Source organism: Biomphalaria glabrata, chromosome 2 (assembly GCF_947242115.1).
Source record: "Biomphalaria glabrata chromosome 2, xgBioGlab47.1, whole genome shotgun sequence".
Taxonomy (NCBI): domain Eukaryota; kingdom Metazoa; phylum Mollusca; class Gastropoda; family Planorbidae; genus Biomphalaria; species Biomphalaria glabrata.
The window spans coordinates 63,094,472-63,107,511 of NC_074712.1; the positions used below are offsets into that span (position 1 = coordinate 63,094,472).

General features: G+C 37.9%; 1 protein-coding gene across 2 annotated transcripts in view; it reads left to right on the forward strand.

Moving 5' to 3' along the window:
* The window catches only part of LOC106059047 (uncharacterized), a 70,873-nt gene that overhangs the window by 7,120 nt on the left and 50,713 nt on the right, over nucleotides 1-13,040 (forward strand). For both annotated transcript variants that reach the window (XM_013216576.2, XM_013216575.2), the window contains exon 2: nucleotides 5,015-5,556. In XM_013216576.2, coding sequence (XP_013072030.2) covers nucleotides 5,401-5,556 — 156 coding nt within the window. In that variant the 5' untranslated portion in view covers nucleotides 5,015-5,400. The remainder of the gene's footprint in view (nucleotides 1-5,014; nucleotides 5,557-13,040) is intronic.

Consider the following 13,040-nt stretch of genomic DNA (forward strand, 5'->3'; position numbering starts at 1 on the left):
TTTTGAAAGATGTTCCCGTGCAAACTGATTACTCAAACTTTTTAAAGGTTCACTTTAGCGAATTAAACATAATTTTTTTTATCTTTATTTTAAATGAAGGAGTTCCGGTATCTCTTGGGTCTCGTTGACATTGTCAATTTTCGTTCCTGCAATTATTTTTCATCAAACGGCGTGACACTTAATTACTTTCTAAATGAAAGCCCAGAATATAGCGATCTATAAATAGATAGGCATTTACATGAGCCTGACAGTTCCTCTTGTCTGTGTCACAGTCGTTAGCAGTTGAAAAACATGACGTTATGATTCTTTACTGTCAGTAATGAGGTCAACTTGTGTGTTTTTTTTCCTGTGCTGATGGTTACCTAGGAAACAAAACAGAATTTAAGAACACGGTACGGTGATATGACAGGGCTGATTTTAATGTCACTGACATTGATACATCTACCTCCTGGATATCCAATTTACCTTTCCAATTTTCTTTTATTAGTCATGATGGTGAATCATATGGCACTGAGTTCGGGTGTAAGAATTTGTAATATAAGTGTGTTGTGTGTGTGTGTTGATTTCACTGACATATATATAACTCCTTCATCCCACTTTCGGTCAGAGTGTTACAAGTTCATCTGTCGTCATCGAGAAGTACATAGAAGTCTAATTTTATAAAGCGCTGGTTGTGAGTGTGTATGTGTTTTTCGTGTTTGAATGTTGGTTCGTATGTGCATCTATATTGTTATTGTTACAGTAGTTGCGCTGAGGTTGTCAATTGTAGTCAAACTGAATTTCCATTTGATTGGATCAATAAAAATTATCTTATGTCCGTCCCTCTTAATGACACGGTATCCATCTTATTGCGAGGGCCAGTCCTTTCCTGTCCTTCTGTTCCTACTCAACTATAACGATAGGAAAGTAGTGTGTGCTCGTTTGGGGGTGGGTATAAATTTTGTTAATATTGAGTCTTGCAACGTGTTTTAATTGACATTTTAAATTATATATATGATTATCCACAGAACGTCGACAGAGCACTGTATTTATTTGTTGTTTTGTTAAGTAACTTATCTAAAAATAAGTTCTCCTTAAGGTATCCAGTTTTTAGACAGAATATAAAAAAAAATACGTATAAATAAAACGTATTGAAGGGAAAGCACCGCATAATCATTGCCATATTTCTAAACACTGCAAGGTTTATCTTAGAGAATAGGAAGTTAGAGAGAAAAAAAAAACGTGTAAAAGAATCGTCCGAGACAGACAGACAGACGGAATACGTTAATTAAAGCTTTGTAAAAAGGGTTGAGGATGTTCACATGTGGACCAGCCTCGTGTTGACCCTCATTTCATCGCTCCAGCCTCATTGTGACTTTGGTGACCTGAACGAAAAATAACAATGGTACCCAATGATCGAAGTCTTTAACACAAGGATCGAAGTCTTTAACACAAGGATCGAAGTCTTTAACACAAGGATCGAAGTCTTTAACACAAGGATCGAATTAAGAATGATAGATCTCTACATACAAACTTTTGAGACTAGAGCAGAAAGTTTTGTTTTCTTTTAAAACATCCTGATGTTTTTGTTTGATGTTCACTTAAGGAAGTTTGATGTGCAAAAGTTTGTTGATTGCTCTCTCTCTCTCAAACACACACACTGTATTGCGTGTGTTTCCGGCGGTTCACGCGTGTCAATCAACCTACCAACGTATTGACATGTTACGGGGGTAAATGGGGGGGGGGGGGGTTCATCTCTAGTTTGCTCCTTACTTCTTGCGTTGGAATGTGGGAGCAAAGCGCGACATTCGCCATTCCCTTAAGGGGGGGGGGGGTCGCGCCCCAGGCTCGGCGGTGCTAATGTTGGAAAGGAAGGGGGGGGGGGACAAACACCAGTGTCAACGTGATAAGTGTTTCTGGGAGCAGATCCACAATAGAACTGACCACCGGGTGGACATCAACCCTTGGTTTGGTTCACGGGTCCAGTCTAATCACACCTGGGCAATCACAAAGTTGACTTAGGTATTAACACCCGAGGACTTACCTCCTTTTTTTTTTAATTGTAGGAGGGGGGGGGGAGAGGGTCGCAATGTCCAGATTTTGGACAGGCGCTTGAGCTTGAAAGTACAGTGGCCACCAGGAAATGCTAAGATATTGTGATATAACCTCAACACTGCGTCATTTTAAGCAGCCGTTGTTGACATAGAAATAGCTATATATTGTCAGTACCGTTATTAGCCAGATTTCCTTCATTGTAAGGAGACGCAGTGGCTGGCTGGTAAAGCGCTTGGATACGGGGGTCCTGGGTTCGAAGACTGGGTTGTTTAATTTCGGGATCTTTTGGCACCTCTGAGTCCACCCAGCTCTTATGGGTACCTGGCATTAGTTGGGTAACATTAAAAGCGGTTGGTCGTTGTGCTGGCCACATGACACCCTCGTTAACCGTGGGGCGCTGAAACATACGACCTTTACATCATCTGCCCTGTAGATCGCAAGGTCTGAAAGGGGAACTTTACTTCATTGTTACTTCAAATTCAGGGCATGCAGTTATAGACTTTCTGTATGGTTTGGATTTCTTTTTAGTGGAAAGTGCTCTTCGAAGTACGGACACTTTAAAATTAAACGGCTCGCAGGATAATAATAACTTTCATTGTTATTATGTATAGATTTCTATGTGCGTACAAGCATTGATTGTGTTGGTCTGTTTTGTTTCGTTCTGTTTCCTCCAAGTGCGCTCTACAGCTATTTGATTTCACCTTCGGCTCGTATTGATTGCTAGCTGCCGCGGAGTGAATGATGGCTTGCTCTGATCGCTTCAAGCTATATTAATACTTGGCAAAAGCGGAAGATTCATTCATATTCATAAACATTATGAGTTAACTCCCCTGGTCCGTGTTTACATCGCGATCATCCAATCCTGAATCAATAAGTTGATACTTCCCTAGTGGGGATTTTTAGACATGGCGGAAAAAACTATAAATAGATTTGTTTTTGGCGTATCCGGTGTAAAAAAATGCCATGGTTGATAAGCTATGATCATAGACATAACATAAATATAGACTGGAAAAAAGGAAATAACTTCATGTAACTTGAAAACATGTATATCTCTTGTTGTCGGATTTCCGAATTCTGAAAAGTTGCATGATCTTCAGTCTTAGAGATTAAACAAAACTACACTGCTGTATAATAAAAGTACACAGAATTGCAAGTCACAAATTTTCGTTTCATAAAACTCTTTTATCGGCCAGTCTAGATCTATATTTATTTATGTCTATGGCTATGTTGTTGTTGTTGTTTTTTTTTTAAAGTATATAAAAATGTATTTGCATTTTTTATCACTATTGAAACCCTATTTTTAAATTCTTCGGTGCGTAGCAGCATTTGAAAACAACACAATTTCTCTAAAAACATACGTTCTTTAGTTTGATAAATAAAAGAAATAAAACTGTCCGTTTGTTTTTTTTTAAAGTCATGTTCTATGTCCACTCCTCATAGAATCGCTCCCACCATGTTGTTTTGTAAAATGTTTTACATGTTTCGGATGTTCCTTCAGAGTTGAAGATAATTACTTCCTAGTCCAAACCTCCCGCAGGACGACGGGGGATGGGAGCGGGCAGGATTTGAACCCTGGACCATCGATAAATCTGAACGACAGTCCAGTGCGCAAACCTCACGACCAGGCAGCCATGTTGTCATACAATCCAGATTATAGGCTCTTACACTATAAACACTGTTCTCTTTTCAACGTCTTTTCAACGTCCACAATTTGATGAACAATTTGATGGACAATTTGATGGACAATTTGATGGACAATTTGATGGACAATTATGTACAATTGGATGGTGGAAGAGGAAGAAAGAGAGGGCGAGCGTTACTCTCCTGGTCTATATCTCTTAAGTGGCTAACGATGTGAGCCAAATTAAAATTTTGATCTCAAAGTTTGGCCTGTGGTGCCTAAAAAGTGAATGTTTCACATTTTAGAGTAGGCCTATAACTAAAATTCCACCATTATGTGAAATACGCCGTGATGTAACTTCCGGGAAAGCCGACGGCCCTGGCAACAGGATCCTGAAAAGGAAACATAATAAAATACTGTCGAAATGTTTTTGTTTGTTTGCATTGATTGGCCAGATTTGGTTACGCTTGAATAATTAGCCCCCCCCCCTCCATTTTTTCTACTTTTTCTCGTTTACTAGAGCCGAATTCATCCCCCCCCCCTTTAACCTTTTTTTGTTACCACTTCCTTGATTGTTAATTAACAACATTTCCTTAAAGATAACTCTTGGTCTGGTACTTGCCTTGGCCTGACTTGACACTTGCCCTTGGCTCTGATAAACTCTTCCTTTGATTCTGACTGTGCCCATTGTTAGGGTATATCCTCTATTGTCTCCCCTTCAAGACATAATCTCCCCCGCCACATTCTCAAGCAATCTATATCTATATCCTCTTGATCCAGGGTCAACGTAGTTCTGGATAGAGCGAAACAGAAGATAAATCGGCGCCACTCCCGTCAGAAACAATTCAGTTTGCCAAATAGATTGTTCTCTTTTATTTTTATTTCTACAATTTTTTGTTACCCAATTGGTTGAAATTTATTTCCACGACGAACAGGAGAATAGCACTTACTTACAGTTTGATTGAAATAAGTTCAAGAATGCTAAGTATTGTTTGAAAGAACTTGGTCATACATTGTTGTGTACAAGTCCAAACATACCCCCCTCCCCCCTTTTTTTTTTTTTTTAAATGTTCATGCATTTGTTCTTAAACTGTGATAATTAATTGAAGATGGAAAAAGAGACTTTGTTTGCACCGTATTGCGGGTTCATACAAATAACAAACTTCTATTGTAAGTGGTTTCCATAAATTAACACCCTTCCTTCTCTAAAGACACAAATTTATGCATTATTATAGGTTTTGTTAATTATCCAAGTTTGACTCCATCATATATATTTTATTTTATATTAGTTTCTTTAATGTGTAAGTGACACAGAGTTACTTCTCTTGTCTAATCTTTTTTTTTCCCCTTCTTTTTCAGAAGGACCAACTACTACCACAATAACAAGACCTGGTACCCGAGACTATCTCCCTTTGATACTCTTCGCAACCTATTGTTTACAGGCCAATGATTCCAACTGGGCTCGTCTGCAGGTCTTAGACAGATAACTCGGGTCGAGGTCAAGAGAAGTCTGCTTGATGACCTTCGCTTTTTGTCTCCTTTTCCAAGTATTTAAGGAAACATCCAGATTTGAGAACCAGACAAAAACCCAGCTTGCACTAGAATGCCAGTTCTATTGTAAAACAGCATAAAATGAGACGGAAGCACCGGGACTATCTCGTTGTATACATCACTTAGTTTCGTCTTCTTGCTATATACCCGTGAAATCCGACCTATATAGTTTTTTTTTTTAAAAACCTACTGCCATGGAAGCGGATGATTTTGACACAATGATGCCCACTAACGGGCCGAACCCGTTTTTCGACACATGGGATAAGCATAACAGTATAGCCTTCTCGTCTGCTAAAGGCTTACGCAACGCCCCTGGGGAGAACAACTGTTTTGTTAACAGTGCAGTGCAGGTAAGTTGTCGTCTGCCTAAGGTGTTGTTCTAACTAGTTTTTTTGTTTTTAATTAATGTATGTTTTAATGTTGCGTCAAAACCATAAATCTAAAAAAAAAAAATTGCTTGCTTAGCTAATTTTAGTTGCTCGATACCCATACTGGCCAATTTATTTTCAATCTTAGGGTTTAGATTTTTTTTCTTCCCCTCCCCCCGGCCATGTATGTGTGTGTGTGTGTGTGTACGTAATTAATTCTTTATTACATTCTGACCCTTCATTCTTTCGGAAGACGTTTATTGTACTGTAGAATAGGTTCTTTCTGCAAACATCAAATAACTTTATCCTGATCAATTTTGTTGTTGCGTAGTGTCACTATGTTCACTGAGTAATTTGACCACAACACATGTATTTAGAAGCAAGCATCGTCGCAGCAGACAAAACGTTTAATAATCATAATAAAATAGTGCATAATAATTTGTTTCGTTTTCTATATTATTTGAATAAGTAAGAATTAAGTTTTTTAAAAAAAATATATTACTTGATTATTTTCTTCTTATTAAGTTTGACTTTTATTTTGTTAAGTTGGCTTAAACGCCTTAAAGTATCGGGTGACGATCTACCCACCAATGGGACTGCTAACCGTTTACGGTGTAATCTCAAAATGTTCACCTCTCTAGTTTTGTCCTTATCCTGTGTGACCTTCTTATCTCAACAAGTCTCTAGTACGCCGGTTAAATATTTCATTGATTGTTTTTTCATACTTTTATTATTTTCATGCCTTTTTATCTGTTGCCTATAAACTATATTGCTTACTAAAGTAGTCAAATGTATCAACTTCATATACTGCTTTTTTTCGTCTTATGAAATGTTGAACTAGCTAGTTCGGACTACTATCTCATTGAGTATTTAATTTTTATCTCCTGAACAGTTCTTTAACAGTTTCTTCTTGTTGTCTTTTTTGGTTTTGTTACTTCAGCATAAAATCTGTTAGTTTGTCATTTTTTTAAGCACATTATGATGCTATAGACTACTTCATTATTGTGCACGTCACGTGTAGTTGTTTATTCCTTTAATAATCTTTTGTTTCTATTTTGCTTTAGTTTTGAGTTTAAACATTATCTTTTTTTTTTACATAGGCCCCTGATTCAAATTTACCCTATACTAGTGGTTGTCAAAAACACATAAACATTGACCTAAGTTTCAACTGCTGCCTTCGTGTCTGTTTGAATGGTCAGTTTTGAAATGCGCTATATTTTATTTAGTCCAGCCTGACTTACTGGGTGATGAGCAGATCAGTGGCCGGTCTATTTGTTTATGTCTAGACTTGTGGGTCTTGAAGATCTATTGTTAGACTTGTGGGTCTTGAAGATCTATTGTTAGACTTGTGAGTCTTGAGATCTATTGTTAGACTTGTGGGTCTGGAAAATCTATTGTTAGATGTGCTTACTGGAAATAATTTTCTTCTTGGCTTTTGTTTGATTCTATAAGTTGAACTTTCCCCCCCCCCCTTTTCATTTCTCATCAAGAACTCAAGAATGTAGACCAAGTGCTGCAGTCTGTTCTATTTTCCGAGTGGACACTACTCCCCTCTTGGCGTCCGTACGCTGTAAATATGTTTGAGGAATTTGAGGGCGGAGTGGGCGGAAGTTTGACCAGCATGAAGAGACCAATACAATCGCCGGACTTTCATCTACAAGACACACACGAAAGACAGGAACAAGCCCATTGGTCACTCATTACAAACACATTACCTCCCTTCACCCAAACACATACACACAAACAGAAGGTTTTTTTTTTTTGTTGTTTTAAAGTTGACTTTCGTCTCAGGAATTTCCTAAACCCACTCCCACAAATGGCTGTCAAAATGATTCCCTTTCCGCGAAATCGAATAAGTTAACACACATACACGTTTATGATAAACATACAGACATACATAGACATATACACACTTCCACGTTTAAGTTCCCTCCCTCCCTCCCCCCTCCCTTTCTTTTTAAGAGGCTCAGTTTAGGTCCGCAACTATTGACTTGTCTGAATAACGTAGTCAATAGACTAAAACTTAAAAGGGGTTGGGGGGGGGGGGATTAAGTTTCTAGATCAGACCTTTTCAAACATCAAAGCCTGTACGTCTGTGTAGAAATCAAATTTGGGAACAAGCCCGCCTTTATGTCCTGATTAACTTTAAGCAAATATTTGGTGGAAGTCTTTGGAGTTAGTTTTGATGCATTGTCTAGATACAAGTGGCCGAATTGTGTCCAAGGCTGGTTTGAATGTCAGCTCTACTTTTTGTCTCCGGTGACGTCACGCCACTGACCACAAGCCGGAGAGCGATGTTTGTCCAGCAAGCTGGTCGGCTGGACATGAGTTGTTGTGCCGCGCACAAAAAGTCCTCTATTACCCCTCTTAGGCCCATGTAGTGAAAGCTGTGGCGGCAGATCAAAAGAAGCCGAAAGTTGACCAACTCAAACCTCTATTGGCTTTTAGCCTTTCCTTTGGACCACGTCGTCGTATTTCGTTGAGCCTCGTCTCCAAAACTGAAATGAAAGGGTCAGATTAGCATTAGGCCTCTAAGTATACGATTTGAGTTTTTTTTTTTAGGCTAGTGATCCGTGTGGTCTTTTTTTTTTTTTAAACCTTTTATTTACAACTCAACATCTGGGTTTAAACCCAAGCCACAAGAAACGTGTTTGTTCAAGGTTATAAATTTTTTTTTTCTTTCTTCAGTTTTTTTTTTTAATAAAAATCTAAAATCTACCTTAAATAATATATTTTTGTATGGACTTCTCTGGTAGTATTTTTTTTCCCAAATTGTCAGGGGTGAAAGTATATGTAGATATTATCCAATGTTAATGAATACGAGGATGACCGGAAGTGTGCTATAGCAGACGTGAAAGTTGAACGCGTGCCAAGAACTGAATTTTAGAAAGGAATCAGTGTTAGTTGTTTTTTTTTACGAACTGTATATGATATTTAACTTTTTAGGGAAATCAATTACCTTTTATTTTGCGTATTCTTTTAAGTGACATTCTTTTTAGCTTTGGAAACTCGCTCTACTGACTGGTGCTGAAGCAATGGAAGAACGGCTATTTGAGAAAGATCTAGGTACGAAACTTAATGAACAGAAACTAGATCCCAGTCCAGTAAAGGCTGCCTAGTGCCTAGTATACGCTGCCATAAAGTAGAGTCCAATTCTATAAGTCCTAGCACGTTTCATCTTAACGTCATATCGCGTGCACTGCAGTCTGCACGCGCTTCTTTTGTAAACCAATCAACGTTTGTTTGTCTCAATTGGAGCGCTTATTTTTTTTCCCCTGGCGGTGTTCTTGCAGATTTTACTATCCCCATAAAATGTGTCCTACCAGGTTACGAAAACCTCTTTTTTTTTTTTTTAGTTTTTCGGTTGCATGACGTCAGGGAAGTCATTGTTCGCGTTTATGATTGACCTTATTGGCTGCACATTTGATTTTACTTGGCGTCTCAATTTACGGGCCGATAATGTCTAGAAGCATGGCAGGCTTACAGTGTCACTGTTAAAGCGTTGTTTTAACGTAGGCAATAGGAGAAGAGGTTCCGCCATAAATATGTGCCATTCATAATGCTGCGACAATTAAATATATGTAATAGATTTAATTCATGGGTTAAGACAGAGCGGAATAGAGAAAGACGGTCGACAGATCATGTGTGGTGTAAGATAAGTTCCCTTTCTGTGATAATTGTGACCCAGAATCCTAGATCTATGTTCAAAAAAAATAAATCTTTGTACAAGCTTGTATAGGCCCTAACTCACTAAATAAATTAGAATACATTTGGCTGCCTGGTCGTGCGGTTTGCGCGTCGGACTGTCGTTCGGATTTATCGATGGTCGAGGGTTCCAATCCTGCCCGCTCCCAACATTTAGTCACGTGATAATATTGATAAAACAACGTAAAAAAACTATCACGTGATAGCCATTGTGTATTAAAATTAAATCCTAATTTGTAAAGAAGAGATAGAGAATCACTTGGCTAAATGTTGTTTGTTTACGTTTGGTGAATGAGTTCCATTGCTTCAATCAATGCAATCATGTGTTTTCTTCCATTGGTGTTTGATTCAGTTGGGAAAGAGGCTCACACCGCCCACACGTGAGTATTGTAAGGCCTAACACGATTGGACAGAATTGTTCTGTCTGCAACTTAATTACAGATGTCTGTTAACATGTGCTGTGGTGTTCTCTTGTGAAATGGAACACTTTTTCTTTCGCCGTCATTCGTTGTCGTAAACAGCAACATTAGTTGTCGTAAACAGCAACATTAGTTGTCGTAAACAGCAACATGTGTAGTCGTAAACAGCAACATTAGTTGTCGTAAACAGCAACATGTGTAGTCGTAAACAGCAACATTAGTTGTCGTAAACAGCAACATTAGTTGTCGTAAACAGCAACATGTGTAGTCGTAAACAGCAACATTAGTTGTCGTAAACAGCAACATGTGTAGTCGTAAACAGCAACATTAGTTGTCGTAAACAGCAACATGTGTAGTCGTAAACAGCAACATTAGTTGTCGTAAACAGCAACATGTGTAGTCGTAAACAGCAACATTAGTTGTCGTAAACAGCAACATTAGTTGTCGTAAACAGCAACATTAGTTGTCGTAAACAGCAACATTAGTTGTCGTAAACAGCAATATTAGTTGTCGTAAACAGCAACATTAGTTGTCGTAAACAGCAACATGTGTAGTCGTAAACAGCAACATTAGTTGTCGTAAACAGCAACATTAGTTGTCGTAAACAGCAACATGTGTAGTCGTAAACAGCAACATTAGTTGTCGTAAACAGCAACATTAGTTGTCGTAAACAGCAACATTAGTTGTCGTAAACAGCAACATGTGTAGTCGTAAACAGCAACATGTGTAGTCGTAAACAGCAACATTAGTTGTCGTAAACAGCAACATTAGTTGTCGTAAACAGCAACATTAGTTGTCGTAAACAGCAACATTAGTTGTCGTAAACAGCAACATTAGTTGTCGTAAACAGCAACATTAGTTGTCGTAAACAGCAACATGTGTAGTCGTAAACAGCAACATTAGTTGTCGTAAACAGCAACATTAGTTGTCGTAAACAGCAACATTAGTTGTCGTAAACAGCAACATTAGTTGTCGTAAACAGCAACATTAGTTGTCGTAAACAGCAACATGTGTAGTCGTAAACAGCAACATTAGTTGTCATAAACAGCAACATTAGTTGTCGTAAACAGCAACATTAGTTGTCGTAAACAGCAACATTAGTTGTCGTAAACAGCAACATTAGTTGTCATAAACAGCAACATTAGTTGTCATAAACAGCAACATTAGTTGTCATAAACAGCAACATTAGTTGTCGTAAACAGCAACATTAGTTGTCATAAACAGCAACATTAGTTGTCGTAAACAGCAACATGTGTAGTCGTAAACAGCAACATTAGTTGTCGTAAACAGCAACATGTGTAGTCGTAAACAGCAACATTAGTTGTCGTAAACAGCAACATTAGTTGTCGTAAACAGCAACATTAGTTGTCGTAAACAGCAACATTAGTTGTCGTAAACAGCAACATTAGTTGTCGTAAACAGCAACATTAGTTGTCGTAAACAGCAACATGTGTAGTCGTAAACAGCAACATTAGTTGTCATAAACAGCAACATTAGTTGTCATAAACAGCAACATTAGTTGTCATAAACAGCAACATTAGTTGTCATAAACAGCAACATTAGTTGTCGTAAACAGCAACATGTGTAGTCGTAAACAGCAACATTAGTTGTCGTAAACAGCAACATGTGTAGTCGTAAACAGCAACATTAGTTGTCGTAAACAGCAACATTAGTTGTCGTAAACAGCAACATTAGTTGTCATAAACAGCAACATTAGTTGTCATAAACAGCAACATTAGTTGTCATAAACAGCAACATTAGTTGTCATAAACAGCAACATTAGTTGTCATAAACAGCAACATTAGTTGTCATAAACAGCAACATTAGTTGTCATAAACAGCAACATTAGTTGTCATAAACAGCAACATGTGTAGTCGTAAACAGCAACATTAGTTGTCGTAAACAGCAACATTAGTTGTCGTAAACAGCAACATGTGTAGTCGTAAACAGCAACATTAGTTGTCGTAAACAGCAACATGTGTAGTCGTAAACAGCAACATTAGTTGTCGTAAACAGCAACATGTGTAGTCGTAAACAGCAACATTAGTTGTCGTAAACAGCAACATGTGTAGTCGTAAACAGCAACATTAGTTGTCGTAAACAGCAACATTAGTTGTCGTAAACAGCAACATTAGTTGTCGTAAACAGCAACATTAGTTGTCGTAAACAGCAATATTAGTTGTCGTAAACAGCAACATTAGTTGTCGTAAACAGCAACATGTGTAGTCGTAAACAGCAACATGTGTAGTCGTAAACAGCAACATTAGTTGTCGTAAACAGCAACATGTGTAGTCGTAAACAGCAACATTAGTTGTCGTAAACAGCAACATTAGTTGTCGTAAACAGCAACATTAGTTGTCGTAAACAGCAACATGTGTAGTCGTAAACAGCAACATGTGTAGTCGTAAACAGCAACATTAGTTGTCGTAAACAGCAACATTAGTTGTCGTAAACAGCAACATTAGTTGTCGTAAACAGCAACATTAGTTGTCGTAAACAGCAACATTAGTTGTCGTAAACAGCAACATTAGTTGTCGTAAACAGCAACATGTGTAGTCGTAAACAGCAACATTAGTTGTCGTAAACAGCAACATTAGTTGTCGTAAACAGCAACATTAGTTGTCGTAAACAGCAACATTAGTTGTCGTAAACAGCAACATTAGTTGTCGTAAACAGCAACATGTGTAGTCGTAAACAGCAACATTAGTTGTCATAAACAGCAACATTAGTTGTCGTAAACAGCAACATTAGTTGTCGTAAACAGCAACATTAGTTGTCGTAAACAGCAACATTAGTTGTCATAAACAGCAACATTAGTTGTCATAAACAGCAACATTAGTTGTCATAAACAGCAACATTAGTTGTCGTAAACAGCAACATTAGTTGTCATAAACAGCAACATTAGTTGTCGTAAACAGCAACATGTGTAGTCGTAAACAGCAACATTAGTTGTCGTAAACAGCAACATGTGTAGTCGTAAACAGCAACATTAGTTGTCGTAAACAGCAACATTAGTTGTCGTAAACAGCAACATTAGTTGTCGTAAACAGCAACATTAGTTGTCGTAAACAGCAACATTAGTTGTCGTAAACAGCAACATTAGTTGTCGTAAACAGCAACATGTGTAGTCGTAAACAGCAACATTAGTTGTCATAAACAGCAACATTAGTTGTCATAAACAGCAACATTAGTTGTCATAAACAGCAACATTAGTTGTCATAAACAGCAACATTAGTTGTCGTAAACAGCAACATGTGTAGTCGTAAACAGCAACATTAGTTGTCGTAAACAGCAACATGTGTAGTCGTAAACAGCAACATTAGTTGTCGTAAACAGCAACAT